General features: G+C 40.6%; 1 protein-coding gene and 1 long non-coding RNA gene across 7 annotated transcripts in view; one reads left to right on the top strand and one right to left on the bottom strand.

The window, feature by feature from the left end:
• The window catches only part of LOC125378244, a 45,215-nt gene that overhangs the window by 3,766 nt on the left and 19,457 nt on the right, over positions 1–21,992 (bottom strand). For all 3 annotated transcript variants that reach the window (XR_007220144.1, XR_007220146.1, XR_007220145.1), the window contains exon 2: positions 19,015–19,154. This is a non-coding gene — a long non-coding RNA (uncharacterized LOC125378244). The remainder of the gene's footprint in view (positions 1–19,014; positions 19,155–21,992) is intronic.
• LOC124117154 lies at positions 5–21,982 on the top strand. Of its 4 annotated transcripts, XM_048393537.1 has the most exons (6): positions 60–189; positions 4,214–4,360; positions 5,629–5,782; positions 6,348–6,620; positions 7,411–7,704; positions 7,963–10,888. In XM_048393537.1, the coding sequence occupies exons 2-6, from the start codon at positions 4,214–4,216 to the stop codon at positions 8,580–8,582; spliced, it is 1,488 nt and encodes a 495-aa protein (XP_048249494.1). In that variant the 5' UTR covers positions 60–189; the 3' UTR covers positions 8,583–10,888. The 4 variants fall into 4 exon arrangements, with proteins under 4 accessions (XP_048249492.1, XP_048249495.1, XP_048249494.1 ...); XM_048393535.1 differs by lacking the exons at positions 6,348–6,620; positions 7,411–7,704; positions 7,963–10,888 and adding exons at positions 19,150–19,611; positions 20,132–21,982 and having other exon boundaries at positions 5–189; XM_048393538.1 differs by lacking the exon at positions 6,348–6,620 and having other exon boundaries at positions 42–189.

Genomic DNA, 21,992 nt, shown 5'->3' with positions numbered 1-21,992 from the left:
TTGTTCACCATCTCCATTGTCATTTATCACAACTCGAGCCATCAACCAGCTTCGTTTTTAAATTCGCGCCTTGACGATGGCACATCCGGGTAGGTGCAGCCTCATTCTGATGAAGCTGGGCTGTGGACCATCGCCTGTATACTGACGGGGGCACTAGATGAGTACCAGAACTGGATACTGTCAGTCAAGGTGCGTCAGTTTACCATGTATAATAAATTAATGACTGCTAATTATGCATTATAGTTTAATACTGAACGTAGGAGTGTCATTTGTTCTTGATCTGATAGTTATCCTGCATCGCAATCGTCACATATCCACTCTTAGTAATACCTATGTTTCGGATGAAGCCAGTTAGCTCACAGGAACTCGATGATAGCGAGTATAACATAATATATTCGTATAATGAAAAACAATCTCACCCCTCTATACACTGGGACCCCGTGGTACCGCGGCATTCATCGCATCGCGACATTAATGATTTCCGATAGGTCAAGCGGGACACGCCTCTTAGCGGTTGTCTATTAATGCAAATCAGTAACCAGGAAGTGCTCACTTCGTAAACAATTTCAATTTCCTCGGAATGTTCCGTCTGCTGTAAGTAAGGGGTTATTTATGCGTTGTTACTTGCAAAACATATCCCAGGCTACACAATCGTGTTCATATGTGGTCACCTTACCTCGTATTTATTTTAAACCAACAATCAAATCTCAACCCTAAGCTTCGCCGCCGAGGTAAACAAGAAAAGGGTTGGCCGGAAATAACGTCAATCTATTTGTAGGTACGTGTTACGTGATTGTCATTTCACCGCCCACAAATAAAAGCTCGGAGAGAGAGAGAGAGAGTCTTGACGGCGTGAAACATTGATCATTATCAGGTGTGTCTACCTGAGCCAAACCCTGTACAGGTCGTCGTGACATATCTGGAACACCAACGACTGCGGTGTTATCGACTAACAAAACGTCCCCTTATAGCTGAAGGTACGTTTGTTACAAAGTGTGACCTGGCTGATTGTGTAGGCCGTTGCTGGTGTATCAGCCGTCTGACAGCCTGGTCCAAAGGCCTTATATTTCTTTTACGTGTATCTGCAGTGCCACCATTTTGAGTTTTTAGTTTCAGAGAATAACCTACGATCTATGAGAAGTTACGGATTATCTGTCCAGAGTGTATTCATTCGGTGAAATGATTTGTATAAGTATCAAATATTTGTATAAGTATCACTTGTCCCCAACTCGTTTCAAATAAAACTGTTTTCTATACAGCTGGCTACGGCACTGTCTATCTATTACTCCATGTGAAGAAAGTATGAAGACAAACGTATAATGTGAACCTTGACGAGAAACTTGATACAAGTCAACCCAATGTTTTTGACGTCTTGCCAAATTTCAAGTTTGACCGTATTGATCTCAACCATGAGTGAGTGAGTAAGGTTTTACGCAGCTTTTGGCAGTATTCCTGCCATATCAGAGCTTCACACTTTGACCCATGTGGGAAATCGAACCCAGGCCTTCGTGGTGACTAGCGGGCTCTTTAACCACCAGGCTACCGAACCGCCGCTAGCAACAATGACTAAACTACCCATGTGCAAATATCGGAAGGTAATTACACTCCTTCTTTTCACTGTAACGTAATATGTAGTGGATATTTGTGTTTTCTTGTCAAACAACATATTCATATCACCGAGTGCCCCGACAATGTTGATATTTTCATGAGTAGCAGTTGAGATGAGATAAGATTTTGACAGGGAAACAAATGACCTATTTATTATGAATTCTATTACTGATGACATAGTGTCACCGAGGCCGGCTGACAGTAGTTCCGGCATGAACTGATATTTAACGCGAGCGAGAAAAAGCATTAGTTCACTGCTACAAACATAACGTATACCGCTGATGAAAAACAAACGCATGAACATGTCATTAGAGAACAGTTCAAAAGTTCGATGATAGATAACAATCTGAATTCCTTGAAGTGCAAGTATCATGAAAAATAGTACATCATTATGTACCCAGTATGATGTACAATACGATGCCCGAGAAAAAAGTATCAAAACGTTAAGTTAGTTCATGTTTCATTAGTTGTTGGGAGACCTGTGTTGTACATATTATACCGGTTATAGTAATGGATTCATCCGTGTGCGAAATACACATAATGTCGGAAGGCGCACGTTTAATCTCCAATAATAAGTTAGTAAGTAAGTAATGAATTCATGTATGTCACGAGTATGGCAAGTGGGGGCGTGTCAAGTGAATTATATAAGTTTAACATCGTACGATATTTTCCTTTTCAATTTTACGGGCGCGGGTTCCACACATACCAACACCCTCAGTCCGTGCCTTTATAAAGATATACATCGAAAGATTTGTGTAGACAATTAATCATAATTAACCAGAACGGTATTTTCTTACCTTCAGTCACCCATCTCCCAACAACATGTAACTGCGGTAGATTATTGCATAATGTGTGCCAGCAGTCAGTCCAGGGCCCACTTGCACAAAGCGATCTTAGCGCTAAGATGATCTTAACTCCCATACTTTAACATAGGCTTACAATAGTCTTAGCGCTAAGATCGTATCATAAAACACTTACTAGTAGCCATGTGTATAGTGTAAATGAACACGTCAGCAAGTGACGCGGATTCACAGAGTCTATGACATGCCGCTGCAACTGTAGTGCTATTTCAATACTACAACGGGATATTGTGATAAGTGAGTGAGTGAGTTGAGTTAAATGCCGCTTTTAACAGTATTCCAGTTATATCACGGCGTGTCAGCTTTATGTGGGAGGAAAGCCCGAAGCGATGCAGGTCTCAGACCTTTACCACTTCGGTGAAACCAACGAGCACGGGTATGGTGCTGACAAACCTAGAAACATAATTGGGGCGAACCGGGACTCGAACCCACAATCATAGGTTTCTGGCGTGCCCAAGGGACGCAACTCTGCATAGCGAATCGCGGCGCCTTAGACGACTGGGCCACCCGTGCCCCCGATATTGAGATAAGGAGAAAATATACTAACCAAACAAACCAATGTGCCCAAGATGGGGTTATCCTGATTATTTTCGCCGCTATTGTTGGTCACAGGTAGGTGTTCACTTGTACTTCTTCCGAAATCACCAGTTCATCTTCCGAGAAACATTCACGTTCCATGATAATTCGAAAACTATTGTCACTGTCTGAGTAGGACAAGTTGGGATCAGCATCCCGCCAAAAGAGAAGTAGTAAGTGCGATCGAAGCTTCATCCTTTTATACACAGATCAGTGAATATTTTGAACGAAGAATAGGTCTTCAGCAACCCATGCTTGCCGTAAAAGGTGAATATGCTTGTCGTAGGCGACTAACGGGATCGGGTGGTCAGGCTCGCTGACTTGGTCGATGCATGTCATCGATCCCAATTGCGTGGATTGATACTCATGATATCAATCACTGGACTGTCTGGTCCAGGCTCGATTATTTACAGACCGCCGTCATATGGCTGGAATATTGCTGAGGGCGTTAAACAACAAACCAACCAACCAAACACAGAATAGTCTCAGTGAATGAGTGGGTATGGTTTCACGCCGCTTTTAGCAATATTCCAGCAATATCACGGCGGGGGATACCAGAAATGGGCTTCACACATTGTACCCATGTCGGGAATCGAACACGGGTCTTCAGCGTGACGAGTGAACGCTTTAACCACTAGGCTACCCGACCGCGCCAGAAAAGTCTCACAGCAACATAAATGAAAGTACCAAAACGCGAACAATAAATTCAATTGAAGAAATAGTACGTTTCGCACAGTGTTTTCTCACCGAATAGTGACCTTAATTTGTGATGCGAATGGCCATTGTCACATTTCCGTTGTATATTTTAATCCTTTAATCCCACTCATACCCATGCCTGATTTTAATAAGCCAAACAAGTGACTTGAAGGGTCAATTCCGATATATTTTGAACAATTTATGTTTTTTGCAGACACTCAAACCATATTTTTTCCAATAGCACCTCAGTATGAGGCATGGGAGGGAGGGGCGGGGCTTGTGCGACCAAGTGTGCAATTTTAAGGAAATTTCCTCTAACAAGACCATATATTGAGCCTCTGTATATAAAACTCAAGGAATGAAGTTTTCAACTGGTCCCTGAGCAATGACATTCGTTTAGCCATATCAGTTGGTTCAATGTTTGACATAAAACCATCTGCTCATTCATTCGAACAATTGTTTCTCGTTTTCAGATGTCTTCCCGCGAAATGGGAAAAGTGATGGAGAAGGCTGTGAAAGGGGTATATAGGAAAGTAATTTACGGTATGGACCCATCAGTAATGCTCCCAATGATTCGTGAGACCGGAATTCTTACTGTGGATGGTTATGAACCGTACTGTGTAAGTATATTCTGTCCTATGGATACCATGTATAGCTGCTTGTGAGCACCCACACTGCATTTTCATGAGACGCATTAAAATATATCCACTACGTTTATATCAAAGTCAGTTCTTAAACAAATGTGAATGTTCACAATGCAATGTACTAACCACATACACCTGGAGAAAGAGTAATAACTAGAGAGTCAGAATCCTATGACGTCTTTACTGATTGCACATAAAAGAAGTCAACTTCTTCAGTGACAGGTACAAACATTTCATATTCAACTTCTATACATAACCTTCAAGGCTTTAAGCTGCGATAGTTGATATCACGTTGTTCTGTGTAAACAGGGGCAGTCAGTTGGCCTAGTGGTTAACGCGTTTGCTCGTCACGCCGAAGACCCGGGTTCGAATCCAGACATGGGTACAATGTGTTAAGCCCATTTCTGGTGTCCGCTACGTGATATTGCTGGAATATTGCTAAAAGCGGCGTAAAACCATACTCACTCACTCATCCTCTTTAGTTATCTCTCACATGAAATAGATTCTTGGGACCTTTTCTTCATTTCAGTCCCCATGTTAATAAGTGAGTGAGTGAGTTAATGCTTTAAATCACATCGGCAATATTTCAGCCATATCGTGTCGAGAAATTATACATTTTTAATACATATATTTAAACTAAATAAAAACTGTCATCGATGGGCAGTAAAATTTAAATGGATTCCTGGGACCTTTTCTTCATTTCAATCTCCACGTTAATGAGTGAGTGACTGAGTTAATGCTTTACGTCACATCGGCAATATTTCTGGCATATCGTGACGAGAAATTATACATTTTTAATACATATATTTAAACTAAATAAAACCTGTCATCGATGGACAGTAAAATTTAAAATTTAAATATTTAAACACCAGGGAACCTATCCCCACATTAATGCAACGAATCCGAACTGCACCTTCACTAGTTCGTATCGATTTCCATACAGCCATTCACGTATTACACATGCATAGCCATTAGGGAACACAGCCTCCGGGAAATCCTACGGTATGGTTTGTTTTTACAGCACAAAGTATTGGGTTCAGCTGAATATACGTCAATCAAATTTCATACTAAATGTATTTAAAACATTATTCACCATGGAAAATCGGATACAGAAATTGAAATTATTCTACTTGATATCTGATTACTCAACACAAACGCTGGTGTCGCCAACGTGAATACCATGGGATCATAGAGAAAGCGGAAGATATATTTTTATATTTTTTTACTTTTATTTTCTATCAAAGGATGAACTCAACAAAATGATTCAGCATGGAAGAACTATTGCGGACATAAACACGCGACTACTTGACATTCTGTTCACCCGAGACAAATGGTGGATTGTCTTCATCCGAGTCTGTGGACAATGTGGATACCAGGGCATCATACAGGCAATTGAAGGTATATCAGTTACACCGATGGGGGTACTATGAACCACTATCTGGAACCTGATTCCAATCAAGGTCCACACAATGGTAATCAATGAGACATAACTACCTGGATTGATATACATCCGGGTACTGTTGTTCAAAACAACATTAGCGCCACGACTGTCGTAAGTCTATGTTACGGTATGGGAGTTACGATCACCTTAGCGCTAAGATCGCTTTGTACAACGGCACCCAGGTGTGTTTCCAGACCGCATCAAACTTCCAAGCACTGCCAATTGGTTCCGTTTTAAACATCCGAAGAAACTATTTCGAAACCGAGAATTGCCTTTTTCCTATTAACATAAAAGGTTTGAAATAAATATTTTTCAAACTTCAAAAGTCCCAAGATAAGACTAATCTATAAACACATAATGTGAATGTATTACATGCAAGTAGTGTATGTTGACAGTTCCTTTGTATTCAGTTTCAACAAAGTGTTGTACTTGCAAAGATACTGATACATGAACATATACAGGTTCAAGTCCTTAGGTTTAATGTTTAGTGTATGATGTCTGTGTTTCTAACCCATATTTCAGAAAAGTTGACAGCAACTCAGCGATCTGAACTGCGATCTAGTACCAGGCAGCGAAGGGGTGAAGGAAGACGTGGGGGGATGTCACATTCAGACAGGAGACGACAGCGTCACCCTGACAAACCTTCAAGTGATTCAAACCAGTTCTCAGAAACCAACGCCATAGCCACGACACCAACCCTAAGGGAGGATCCTACACTGGGAAACATTACATTGGAAGGAGGTCAATGGGAAGCAAGATACGAGAACAGGAACAGCAGCATTGGTCCATCTCCTGGTCAGCCATATATGCTTTAGAATGCATTGTGTATTTCACAACAAATTGCATACTGTCTTCTCGAAAAGCCGTCTTCATTGTAGATGACCAAATGTTTTGTGTATTAAAAATATAATCACCATGGCAAACAAATAATGAAAACATATTTCGGTTAGATTTAATGTTCGTTGTATTCTCCAGTAGCTTATGGGTGTCTTAAGAGTGGGCTAACATAGATCAGATGGTCTGAGTCGATGACCTGCGCGAATAGGTGTTGTCATGCATGATGACAGGTACACCTAGTCACTACTTTGCCTGATCGCAACTCAAGTATATAACATACAGCTGGTATATTACTGACTGCGGACCGCCTCTGTGGTCTAATGGTAGAGCGTCCGCCCGACGGCGTCATACCAAAAGACGTAAAAAGATGGTACTTGTTGTTACCCTGTCTGGCGCACGGCATTAAGGGGCTAAAACAAGGACTGGTCGGCTCGGAGTCAGTATACTGTGTCTGAGTGGGGTATTCATGTTTAACTGCGGCATGGTATCTCAGTGACCTAGCACTATAAATCGGCATCAGTCCGGACTAGTACAAGCAGCCACACACATACATACACGTGCATGCACGTCGCTATTTAAGTGCAATATTCTTGGACGCGACGTTAAACCCCATTTCACCTCACCTACTGACTGCGGTGTTAAACAACACTCATGTATCTTGCTATTCCATTGTGTGAGTTAGCCACGAATGTTTTTTTTAATTATTGATGCAGTTCATGCAATCACTCACTCACTCACTCTGTTTCAGAATCGTTGATAGAAGCTCAACGCCCTCGACTACACATGCGAACACAAGTTCTTACATCGCAGAGCGGTAGTGAAAGGAGAACCAAAGGACAACAAGAATTGTCAGATTCATACAGCAGACAACAATTTGATCAAAATTCATGGGATTCAAACACCTTTTCTGAAACCAAGCCATTAGCAAAGGCATCGACGCAAAGGACAGATCCAACACATGGAACCATGCCTTTGGGAGGTGTTCAGTGGGAAGCAGGATACGACAACACACAGATGAACAGTGACATTGGTCGATCGCCTGGTCAGTAACACATTCCACATGAATGATGAGTTAACTGCTTATTCATAAATACCTCAACATTTTTACAGGTGTTTTCTTGAAAGGTTTCTTCTTCATACATAGATAACCAAAAGGTCTGTAGATAATATCATAGTTCTTGTAACAATAAAATACTTAAAATTTCAAACAAAGGTATTATTTTAACAATTTATTTAACAATTACTTGGTCACAATTACAAACATGTTATAAAGAATGATTTTTTTAAATTTCCAATCCAGGAAGTCTAATTGATGACGAGAAGAAATTCACTATCAAGAAGGAAACTATCCACTTTATTCAAAACATTCAAAGAGCAGAAAATAACTTTGAGGATGCGTTCAAAGATTTTACAATTTCAAAAAAGGATACTGACAAAATCAGTCCTAATTTTTGGAATATCCCAGTCCGTGCTAACAATGCGGTAGATCACAATTCGAATTTAACGACAGGAGGCGAATCAAACATGCACAAAGTCAGTAATCTCTCGTCGCTGGAGAATAACAAGCTCCAAAGCTACCCTGGAGAGGATGAGAGTGATACTCGTTCAGTCAACGATGATGCAACAATGGAATGGAACCATGAACCACACCCCAGTTTTCAAAACCACCCAATAATAGATAGTCACCACGACGACAGAGAATCGGAAGTAAAAGAGAAGGTAATGCAGAGTTCTCCCGCTATGGACGGATCTAACATGGCACCATATGTTAGTAATTTAATCATTCAGTCACAACTTGACCAGCAAAGAAAACATGAGGGTGCACCACTCGGTCAGGAAACTGTCACTGTTGAATATCAGAGCACAGAAGGCTTGGAAGTTGAGCCGCCAAAGGAGAAGGGGCGTCATCGTGTTCCATGAAGTCAGTATCATCATCCCAAGGAACATTATCATACAGAAAGTACAAGTGTAAAAAGCCACTTTGATGAGAAGACACACTGTGACCCCGAGTCCAAGGTGATCAACACCGAAATGGCCTACCAAGAAGAACCTGCGTTAGCTGGAACAGAAGCAGATTGTGTCACACCCCGCTTGTCAGGCCCTGTCGACGTGTCTGGAAACGCTTCTCCGGTTGGCAATATCCCACTTTTTGGACTGATCGAGGGGGAAACTTCACCGAATGTCATGTCTGACAGGCCGGGACATGACACACTACATATTGCAGGTAATGGTACATATTTGGCTGAACCATACAATGTGATGTCTGACAAGAAAAGGTCCAGTGGCAGCACCTGCACCCAACCAGTTAATGTCCGTCTAAATACACCCCAACAGGCCTACTCGCCCCTACGTGAAACGTCTGATGGGAGTGTACGCCTTTCCTCACACTACCATCCCAGCTTTGGCGATTCACCGGTACCAAACTATACTCACATTCAACCTCCAGTCCACATTGTGTCAATGTCGGAAACATCTGAACCACCCCCTATCCATGAGGCTTTAGCTGAGATGACACTGACCCGAATGATGGATGGAGCCAGTACAGAGACACCTCGTTAGTCCGGATCCTTCTAGGGTGTGGACACCGTCTTGCGTTCAGTGTTGGAACGTTACATCTATGCAGTAAGTCACACCAGGGATTCTGGGTGGAAGAGGTACCCTGCAACCGGTGCGTGTGACACGCATCCTAGTGGATCGGAAGGCCAGGATCAATGATTTGGTTAACCGTGTGTCATTGTAACCTCGTCGGTGTAAGACATTGCACATAATATCAATCACTGGGTTGTCTGGTCCAGACGCCATCGTTTTACAGGCCACCATCATATGCTGGAATATTGATGAGTGCAGTGTTAATTAGTAACGAAAAGTATAATGCGGGCGGGGTCACGAGATGGATGCAGATTGGGTATGAAAGATCACAAGATGACATGGGATCACTATCTCATGATGGTGCAGGGTGTCAACTGCTGCTTGGCAAGAAGGTGGGGATTCGGAAATGGCCGTCTGAAGAATTGTAGTTCATATATGTCTGTGGTGACTAGTGTAAAACAGCCCCAAAAGCGGAGGCGAACCTTGCGTTCAGCATGACACTGACGAACCTTGTGTTCAGCATGACACTGGCGAACCTTGTGTTCAGCATGACACTGACGAACCTTGCGTTCAGCATGACACTGGCGAACCTTGCGTTCAGCATGACACTGACGAACCTTGCGTTCAGCATGACACTGACGATCCTTGTGTTCAGCATGACACTGGCGAACCTTGTGTTCAGCATGACACTGGCGAACCTTGAGTTCAGCATGACACTGGCGAACCTTGTGTTCAGCATGACACTGACGAACCTTGTGTTCCTCATGACACTGGCGAACCTTGTGTTCCGCATGACACTGACGAACCTTGTGTTCAGCATGACACTGGCGAACCTTGTGCTCAGCATGACACTGGCGAACCTTGTGCTCCGCATGACACTGACGAACCTTGTGTTCCGCATGACACTGACGAACCTTGCGTTCCGCATGACACTGACGAACCTTGCGTTCCGCATGACACTGGCGAACCTTGTGTTCCGCATGACACTGACGAACCTTGTGTTCCGCATGACACTAACGAACCTTGTGTTCAGCATGACACTGACGAACCTTGTGCTCAGCATGACACTGGCGAACCTTGTGCTCCGCATGACACTGACGAACCTTGCGTTCCGCATGACACTGACGAACCTTGCGTTCCGCATGACACTGACGAACCTTGCGTTCCGCATGACACTGGCGAACCTTGTGTTCAGCATGACACTGACGAACCTTGTGCTCAGCTTGACACTGGCGAACCTTGTGCTCCGCATGACACTGACCAACCTTGTGCTCCGCATGACACTGACGAACCTTGCGTTCCGCATGACACTGACGAACCTTGCGTTCCGCATGACACTGGCGAACCTTGTGTTCAGCATGACACTGGCGAACCTTGTGCTCAGCTTGACACTGGCGAACCTTGTGCTCCGCATGACACTGACGAACCTTGTGCTCCGCATGACACTGACGAACCTTGCGTTCCGCATGACACTGACGAACCTTGCGTTCCGCATGACACTGACGAACCTTGTGTTCGAATGCAGGATTGGGGTCTTTGGTGAAAGGCCACGTCATAATAATTATCCCTCCAGTAATGTAGGATGAAGCTAACAGCAAGATGTATGGGAACAATGAATAAAACATTTAATATTCTTAGTGACCCACTCCCTTTGCTAATTATCGAGCTAGCTTCTATTTGTCATTTCTATTCTATTACCTATTTCCATTCTATAACCAATCAGTGCTAATTACCCTCGGTATCCCATTTGCCCATTGTCTATAACCAATCAGTTATAAATGAAGTGTTGGCTTCCACTGCTCATCACCTATCAGCGCCAATTGTTTGTTGGCTTTCCTTGTTAAGTTTCCTCCTTTGTTGATCTTATTACTTTTGTTGTTCTTACAGGTACATACATACATACATACATACATACATACATACATATTCTCTGCCCCATATCATTTATTTACCTGATGAAGGAGTAAGTAAGTGTTCCTCCCAATAAAGATGTTAACATCCATAAATTCTCTTCCTTATGTGTATCACTTCTAAATGTCTTTTGAAGACTTGCCATACCCTGACACATCATTAAAAGTGGTGAACACGTAACTCGCTCACGAAAAGAAACGCGAAGACAGCTAAATTAACAGCTTTATCCTTAAAATGTGTATATAATGCATAAACATGTTGTTAGAAATGACACTGTTACTTCAGATACCGCAACTTTTGACACTGCGAAAAATTCAAGCATTTCATCCCGAACTGTTGTGGAGTTTAAGGAGTGTTTTAAACGTATCGAGATTCAGTTGTCTTCTGAAGTGTTTTTACATTGAACCATTATCTTATTCCGCACATTCAAACTTATATCAAAGATGGGTAAATTTATTTTTAACATCGTTGTTAACAACGATGTTATTAAAGCTTGGTGTGAATATTTTAGAAAATATGAATTAGACCTTTCGCTTATTGAAAACATTATGAATCAACCATTATGTTTAAACCACTACTTAAATTCCCCAAAGTTTTTCATAAAAGATTGGTATAACAAGAGTATTTGGTCCCTAAAACATATATGTCAGGGAAATAGATTTACTCCATTTGAAATTCTAAAAGAAAGATACAATATTAAAGGGACATTTTTGCATTATGTTCAACTTATTTCAATTATTCCCCAAACATGGAAAACAGCAATTAAAAAACAATTTGATGTAGATTTATACTTTGACATGTATATTCTTCCATGTTATCAGGACTTATTGATTTGTAAAAAACGTTCAATACTTTTTTATGATAAACTTGTTTTTTCTGACTCACAACCTAAAATATGTAAGAAATTGGAGATTGAATTTGGTAAATGCTTAGAATGGGCTAATTTTTTTTGTCTCTTTTAGAAAAGACATTAGAGATGTAAAAGCGATAGATTTTCAATTTAGATTCCTGCATGGAATGATATATTAAAAAAAAGAACTATATAAAATGAAACTTGTCGATGATGATTTATGTGAATTTTGCAAGATAGAGAAAGAAAACTTGATGCATGTATTTAATGACTGTGAATATGTGTTCGAATTCTGGCATAACTTGGAGTCTTTTTTTAATTCTGTTGGAAATTGTGATGTACTTTTTACAAGATTTAATGTATGTTTTGGTGAAATAAGTGCAAAACCTGCAATTAATCATATTATTATGTTAGCTAAGAGACACATTTTTATTTCTAGTTTAAATAAAAGGAAACCCTCAATGGACGTTTTTAAACAAGTATTAAAAGATGCTATCTATTTGGAATATCTGTCAGCAAAATCTAATAATAAGCTTTGCACTTATAACAGAAAGTGGAAATGGTATTGTGGTTTACATGATGCCTTGAATCTTACATAGATTGCTGACTGTGTTATTATTGATTGTTTCCAATCACTTTGACTCTATTGCCAAAGAAACACTGCAATGTTTCTCCAAGATAATGATTACAATATTATAGTTTGGTATTGTTTATTCTTTTATTATTAGCTTATCTTTCTATGATTGCTAATAAATATGGTGTTAACAACTTTCATGACGGAACATCTTGCTCGATCCTACAAGATCAAGGCCTATCCTCCAAATATGCTGTGTCAAATTGTTAATAATGCTATACATGTATATATCACTGTGTATGTAACCACTGAAACTGGAATAAAAATGATTGGAAAAAAATTAATTCTTTTTAACATTGCGTTCAAGACAATTGCACTTATATAGCGTTGGGTATACACGTGTATTAGTGTGGATGCTATCAATAGTCCGGACTTGTGCCGGTCTCACCATTTTTGCAAACACTTGGAGGCATCACTGATTTTCAGTCATCCATTCATATAGTTTTGATCGTTCTTCTGCCTGTTGCGCCCAATGGAGTTTTGAGTTTTGGTGGATGTTCGAAACTGATTGTTCTCTAGCGTCGACGTTTTGAATTTAAAGTGCTAGCCCACTGAGACTCCAAGCCAAACAGTTCTTGTGGTACCACCTAATTCCGAGCGCAAAACATGGAAACAACAGGTATTACCTTCCAACGTCATTTAGGAATACGCGGCCAGGGGATTCGACCCACCAACCCTCCGCTCTTCTCCCGGGCGGTGAATTGATGTCAAAAATATAATGCAAGTGCGTGAGATCGTGCACATTGTACGTACACATACCTTGCTGATCACGCCCTGTAGAGAAAGATTGAGCGGTTATTTGCGCTGTCACTGTCAGTTGTCAACTGCATAAATGACAAGATGTCGATGATCGCGAGGCGTATTCTATCAACCGCTGCATTGCAACTATTCCATAAAATCTCATCTCGGCAAACTAAATAAATCTTATATTCCTTGCTATACTGAATGCGAAACAGGGATGTTGTCTGCAAGGCCAAAGCCACAACAGGTTTCAGGATTGTGTGACATCATGCCCTGATGGCGTGGGTGCTCATGCTTTCAGTCTCTGGTTTGCCTGCGCCAGTCTTGACACACCGCTGTCATGTAGCTGGAATACTGCTGACAGTGGTGTTAAACAGCATTCACACAAAAACATAATAGAGAGGTACAGGTTGTAAGATCAAAAGCAAATTTTGAAAGTATGACCTCTAGAGGGATTATACATTTCGGAGTAAGTATGTAACAGATTCCAAGGGCATTCAGGAAAGTAACCAAACATGATATCCATGGAGTATACTGAAAATAGGATACGAACCTCTTAAACATGTCCAGGAGCCATCATTAGTGGAAACAGGGAAATTTCAGTCTGAAATAGTAGGTTGTGATAAGATGTTTACAAGTGCCGATCAACTTCGACAGATAATTACTTGCTCACAACAATCATAGCGCTAGGAGTATTGTAAATCCATGTTAAAGTACGGGAGATATGATCTCAGCGCTAAGTTTGCTTTGTGCAGGCGGGTCTTGACAATGACATCTCACTTTACTTTCAGTCATTATGGTGGTTGATTTGTTGTCCGCCACTGAAACATATGCAGGGTCTGGTAATGTCATCTAACGGAGACATACCTACATATCTCAGGATAAGTGCAGGGGTTTGAACATCTGGGGAGATGGACTCTCCCGCTGCCTACACTGATGACGTTGCCGTCCTGACCATCTGAAGGGGGAGTGGGGATCACACACGTGGGTGTGTTACTCGCGATCTATAAGATAGTACATTTAGTTCAAATGAAGCTTAAAAACTGACAAGACTTTTCAGTCTCCGATATGACTTTCTGTACTGTAAAACGATATCAATGAAGCATGGTAACTTTTCATATACGGGAAGAAATTGTCTTTTCAGGGATATTGTGTTTACAATTCTTTTAGGTTAAGTGTAAACAAGCTTGGAATTAATTGTGAACCTGAGTCATCATTTCTAAATGACCGTACAGGAGACTGCTATGAATGTCGCAGGATCAGGCTTCTAGTCGTCCCTGACAAGTATTCGAAGATGAGTTTCAATAAAATGTATTTATTTGCCTGTAACATGAAACGTCAGTATCAGAAAAGTGTTGATTGCTGTGGGCCACCCTACCAGGCTGACAGGTGACAATTGACTGTCCATACAGTATAGGATCTATATAATAATGATAGGAGTAAAATAGGCAAAATATGTATAAGCACTGATTGGCCATGCATGCTAGTGCGTTTATAACGAGATAATATACTGACGTCACACTTATGGCGCAAAGTCAGTGATCCCTAAAATTGTGTTTCGTATGTTATTAATATATACATATAGTGTTATTCCTTCACACAGTCTCTTACGGGCTATGCTGGTGCAGTGTTTAAGCAGAGACCATATAATAGAGGGACGGCCCTCTAGCCTATGCGCGAAACCATCAGTGCTACGGCCTGTACTGCGCAGCCTGTCCGGAAGCGAGCAGAAACGCGTTCACTGCAGTCATCGTTGTCGCCTTTTTTCCCATGCAAAAGATATATTTCACAATACATATTTACACTCATGTATTTCTTAACATTGTAAACATTACAACTGAGATTTGTTGGTGCCCTAAAGCATGTCGTTGTCACTGTATTTGATGACTGTGATCACGCTTTGTCTTTGTCCGAGAGAACAAAATGGCGCACATGTAAAATCGGCAAAAGTGCAGATTTTGATTTTCAATAACGGCCTCTAATTCGCAATGAAAGTCCTTGGTTACCAGGATGTATGAAAAGGAGATATGTTAATAATTGGTTTAGTGCCATTAACAAATTTAGGGCGGATGCGAAATTTCAGATTTTGACTCCAGAAATGGGACTAAATCTCAATTCTCCCGAAATAATTACACCACAACTCTTAATTTTCGCATGCTTTCAGACGAATGTGTTCCTATTATCGGTCCTGAATTAAATAGTTTTACATTCATCAAGATTTCTCCCTTGGCTTGGTACCAAAGTTATTTAGGAACGATCGGTAGGTTTTTTTGTATGATTTTTGGCGCAAGGTCATATTTTACGTCACATATTTTAAGTTAAATTACCATATAGCAGACGACATAACATGCATTTTGTCTGTGATTATCATCCGCATATATCTTTTGAAACATTCTACAAAGTGACTTTTATTGTATGATATTAGAATTGTTTTTGTAAGACGCGTATTTTTTTTACCATTGCTTTCGCCATTTCTTCGTAAGTTTAACTTTGTTTCAATTAGGCTTCTATCACATATCGCGCATAAACTACAATACTACATATTCGTTATCTTCTGTAGAATTTGTCTGTATTAATCATGACTACATTTAATCAATTATTTATTTTATGCCGTGTAAATATTGATTATGAGCAAAATGATCTTGGCCTAAACCCAATCATAATAATGTAAATATGATGAAGGTACTACTTACTTTGTGTATTTGGAAAACAATGAAAACATCATACAAAAATAAAAATCCGTTACATGAAATATTTGTATTATAAAATAATTATTTACTTTGTAAATGCCAAGAAAGAAGAAGGATTATATCGGCAGTCGTCGGGAGAGAAGTCCCAGACAACAAGGTCGAAGGTGTCATTCAGTAAAATGTATAGATGGTCTACATCTACATGTGTCAGAGTTTGTGATGTTTCGTTTTGTTTTAATAGTAATAGTTGCATGCCTCGTTCCAGGTTAGAGTTTAAAGTTTGTTTTTCATTGATCAGCTATAAATAGAAAACTATGATGAAACAATTTTGAAAACTACAAACGTTACTACAGTTTACATATACTAGTATATATCTGGTACCATGCTCGTTGAAGCTATATTGTTATACCTGAAATACCTAATTATTTGTATGCTGAAATATCAAACTAATCGGGTAATATTAAATAACGATTGTAAAATTACAATCATCCTCTTTGCTTTGGAATTTAACAGTAGCCTCCCTTTGAAAAAAAACTTATCTCGCTCCGGCAAACCCCATTATCACTGCTAGCCCCAAACTGGCATTAACCAATAACATTTGATTCCTTCGAAGCCCATTGTCGGACACATCGAAAATTCATTTAACAATGCTCGTAGTTTAATGTGTATTTTTAATTCATTGGAACTATTAGCATTATAAAATAGTAGCTAATTTACATGAAATAAAAACATCAATAAGTCGTCATTTTTTCTGGCTAATAGTAAAGCATTTACACCAGTCGGTGATCATGCATTTTTTCAAGTAAATCTAGTCTGGACTTATAAGATATGAAGTTAATATGGAGATATATTTTGTGAACATCGGGAATATGGTGATATGTTACAAGTGTCTTCCCTGCTTCTGGATGAGTTTTATTTACACTTCCTGAGTTCCTGTGCAATTTACCGGATCGTAGTTTTCTGTAGCGTTCGTAGTAGATTTGGTATATTTGTTTATTTATAATAGTTAACAATTGCAGCATAAAATGAGATATATTAACTGATTTTCAAACAAATAGAATACGTTATACGATATCGGAACGGCTTTTTCTTCACACGCCCTCGAAAACTTACGCTTGTGGACAACAGTATAATTCTAAAAACGTTATAAATGACAAGTAATAAATAAAATACTAAACTCGCTCCCGTGTAAAACCAATTTTATGAAACTCGTGAATAGTTGTGGTATCTAACTCGCTTTCGCTCGTCAGATACCACAACTATTCACTCGTTTCATAAAATTGGTATTACACGGGAGCTCGTTTAGTATTCTATATTTCCTAACTTTTTCTTTGAGTGAAACTTTTTGGGAGGTATTTACCAACGGCTTGGTAGCGGTACCATCTCTGTGTCATTCTATTTAGACCACGAGTCATCCGAAACCAACCCCTGGTCTAAGAGTGGAAATTCTTCAAGTGGCATATCTAGATCCAAGACGAAATCGTCCCAGTGAATGAAGTCGTCCATGGCTGTGGCGAATGTAAATTGAAATAAATGTCCCGGAAGACACACATGTTTAGCAAATAATTTGCAGCCAACAGACATGTGCTAATGAGAGATATCATAAAAAAATCTTTGTAATCCGCTTAGAGACGTCCTTTTATTGGATTGTCGCTGGCCGCAGTCGGAGAAATCTCGGCTAAGGGAATTAACTCTTACCCCGGATATTATGTAATATTGTTTACGTGGTTACCAGAATGGTCAGTCGTGAATGTCTGCGCATCTATTGCGCATCTGCAGCGGTACAGAGAGGTTAACAGCAGGGTGTCGGGGTGTATCAGTTACATGCCAGACCGTAGCGCTGATGGTTTATGATAAACTGTTGGTGAGGGCCGTCCCTCTGTCGTAAGTCTATGTTACGGTATGGGAGTTACGATCACCTTAGCGCTAAGATCGCTTTGTTCAACGGCACCCAGGTGTGTTTCCAGACTGCATCAAACTTCCAAGCACTGCCAATTGGTTCCTTTTTAAACACCCGAAGTTAGAAACTATTTCGAAACTGAGAATTGCCTTTTTCCTATTAACATAAACAGCAACATTGGTCCATCTCCTGGTCAGCTATATATGCTTTAGAATGCATTGTGTATTTATAAATTTCACAACAAATTGCATACTGTCTTCTCGAAAAGCAATCTTTATTGTAGATGACCAAATTTTTTGTGTATTAAAAATATAATCACCATGGCAAACAAATAATGAAAACATATTTCGGTTAGTTTTTAATGTTCGTTGTGTTCTCCAGTAGCTTATGGGTGTCTTAAGAGTGGGCTAACATAGATCAGATGGTCTGAGTCGATGACCTGCGCGATTAGGTGTTGTCATGCATGATGACAGGTACACGTAGTCACTACTTTGCCTGATCGCAACTCAAGTATATAACATACAGCTGGTATATAACTGACTGTGGACCGCCTCCGTGGTCTAATGGTAGAGCGTCCGCCCGGAGAGCGGAGGTTCCGGGGTTCAATCCCCGACGGCGTCATTACCCAAAGACGTGAAAAGACGGTACTTGTTGTTACCCTGCCTGGCGCACGGCATTAAGGGGCTAAAGCAAGGACTGGTCGGCTCGGAGTCAGTATACTGTGTCTGAGTGGGGTATTCATGTTTAACTGCGGCATGGTATCTCAGTGAGCTAGCACTATAAATCGGCATCAGTCCGGACTTGTACAAGCAGCCACACACATACATACACGTGCATGCACGTCGCTATATAAGTGCAATAATCTTGGACGCGACGTTCAACCCCATTTCACCTTACCTACTGACTGCGGTGATATTCTATTGTCTATTAATTGTGTCATTAGGATTTCACGCTCGCCTGAGTAATACCTTTGGAATCGGATTCATATATAATGTACTGATGTTGAGAATTGAACTCGGATCAGACGTTGAACTCACATGTTGCTGGTTGGATGTTATTCGGTTGTCCATCCTTCAACACTAACCAGCTGCTGGAAACGTCTGAACCATTGTACGATTAATTTATCCATCCACTGCATTGTAAATAACGATATAGTTGCCATTTCGTTTCAGAGGAGCTGCAAAAGAAAGAATCACATAAAGGAAAAATGACCAAAAGAAATCGACACACAACAACACACAACAGACACGAAAGCAAAACAGGTCTAACTGATACTGACTTGGCCTTTCCTTCTGCAAATCATTCATCAGTCTTGCAATCTTCCCGCAGCCGTCGAGGGTCAGATGATGGGTCCTTGGCGAACTCAGCGGACAATGATAAAACTGAATTCCCCATCAGACCAAGTCTAAATGGTGCTTCAGGCTGTGGACGGAACCTAGCCTCTGGACAAACAGATCTGTCTGTTGCGATGGCACAAAACAGAACAAAACAGACAAGTTCTGACAATTTGCAATGTACGTATACACTGGACACACCCTTGGGAAAAGCTCCTGGAACATTTATCACGAAGTTGTACCAGCATCTAGATTCTGAAACCAGGATGGGAAACTACAAGGATCTAGCTGGTGAATTAGGTAAATATCTTGAATGACTCATTCTTTCTCTCAGCTTTTGAATGTCTGTTGTATGGCAAACTAGAATTGACAGTAACATGTGGAAAAACTTAACATGTAAATATATATGTTATAGAAGGGTCGAGGGGAGACACTGTTACATGCTCAAGGTGTAGGTAGGACATTCAATGACGAAAAAAAAAAGATAAATGATAAAGTGTTGGGCGAGAAGTACATATTGTGTTAAGATTCTTGAGTATTTGTCTTTATTTGTATAAGGAACCAATCATTTAGAATCCAAGGGGAGGATATTGAAATATTTTTTTCAACAAAATACCTTTTCGGTCCATGCTGCAAGACACAAAGGAAATAAGGAACCGGGCAAGATCATTTTTACAACACAATTGTAAAATCAAAAACAAAAACAAAAGTTTTTTCCCAGTATTTGGGTAATATATTCTTTTTTTCAAAATAATCTCAGGGGGTACAGTGCCGGTAGTTCTTTATGATAGCATACCAAATTACTTATTTGCATTTACAGGGTTTACACTTGACGAACTCTCAGCCCTTGTTAACACAGAGGGTGTTATTCAACGTTTCTCACAAGCACATCCCAAGAAGGCAACGTTTCGTTTCCCCATGGAAGCTCTCGATAAGTTAGAGAGAAAGGATGTTTTGGAGGACATCCGTAGGCTCACAGGCCTGGTTCTTCAAGTACAAGAGCAAGAGGAACTAAATGGAACATCTAACTCAACCAGGACATTGGACAGAAACTGTGAGAGAATGCTTGGAAAGGTTCCTGACATGTGCGGCGAGGTTCCTGATGACCCAGGTGTGATCCCTTCTGATGTTACAAACGTTACACAGCAAGGTGGTTTCAGCCCACCCTCTAACATTAACCACAAAAACAAAATGGAATTCCATGGATCTGATGCAACCAAAACAAGCGAAGCTATCACCATCACGACCATGAAGACCGATCATGATAAGACTTCTGAAAACAGAGTAATTGAAGATGATTTAGACACTGCAGTTCATTTGGAAGAAACAGTAATAGCTGTGTATGGACATAAGGCGGGAGAGTACCTTGGGGAACACGACAATAGAAAAATAACGGCTACTGATGGTATGTCAGACATCCCAGGTAACATTGATGATGGGGCAAAACCTGTACCCATACCTAAGGTTCTACCTTGCTATTCTGGTACTGGGACAAGACCAAAACTATACCCTGGTAGGCACGATCAAGGAGCAATATATCTTTCTCCTGAAAACATAAATGGAAGACCAACACTGAAGCAACTGTCATGTCGGGAATCCAACAATGAAGAAAGTTTTTCTCAAGGTGAAACTCACGCACCAAGCCTTGAGAACATTGACCATCGAGACCAGACCCAAGTGCCTTCTCATTGCAGCAAATTATCGCCAGGGTTGGCAAACATTCCCAACTTCAGTGATATACTTCCTACAAAGAAGGAAAGAAATGAAAACGTTGCATTAGAGGGAAAGCATTCATTTAATGCACCTGAATACACCCACTGCATTTCTTGGAGTCAATATTCTGAAAATGCAAGTGTCCATGACAAACTTGCAAAGGAAGTCCTCGAGAAACAGGAACTCAGGGGTGGGCATCGCCTCGAGCGCCAAGGTTCGGATGGAAGGTCTGCAACCCCAGATAAAACACCCAGATACACTCATGCTAATCACACCAGGGGAACAGTTGGAGCAAATCAAGGACTCGAGTTGAGAAAAACACAGATGTACCTTGGTCCATGTCTTCCAATTGACGACAGTGAGTCTGAATCGCCATCTATGTCAGGTACAGATGATGAACGTGGTGATGAAATGGACACTGGAAAGGGCTCTTTGGGTAAAAGCGAAGGTTCGGTGATTCAACAGAGACAGATACCTGTTGGTGTGGAGAGACAAATGGCATCTTCCCTTCTCAAATGGAAACGTTGCTTAATGACATTAGCGATGCACGTACATGCTGGCATCAATACAAACACTCTGCCGAACTGGTACGCCTAGACAGGACAACCAGAGAGCTTGATATTTGATGTAATGAACACATTTCAGGTCATATCCAAAGGATGTGATGTATAGGTGGAATCTTTGCTTGAAAGTGATGCCACACGTGGTGGTGCGTCTAGATCTTAACGGCCTAAAACTCATCTTAGTTGACTCATGCTCTGGACACTGGTGACCTAATTTATCATGGAATTGGGTATATTTTAGTCTGTTGGAAAGCTAGCTTAGTGTCATACTGTAGTTGTTAAAGGTAAGACCATGCATACGTTATACAGAGCTGGGACATCTTATAATGCTTGATACAGAAAAAAATTATATCTTGATACAGAAGAAATTCTGTGTCTTATCATTGTTGACAATTGTAAGGCTAT

The sequence above is a fragment of the Haliotis rufescens genome, unplaced genomic scaffold (assembly GCF_023055435.1).
Source record: "Haliotis rufescens isolate VD_foot unplaced genomic scaffold, xgHalRufe1.0.p SCAF_12, whole genome shotgun sequence".
NCBI lineage: Eukaryota > Metazoa > Mollusca > Gastropoda > Lepetellida > Haliotidae > Haliotis > Haliotis rufescens.
This window is presented reverse-complemented; position numbering and strand designations above follow the sequence as displayed.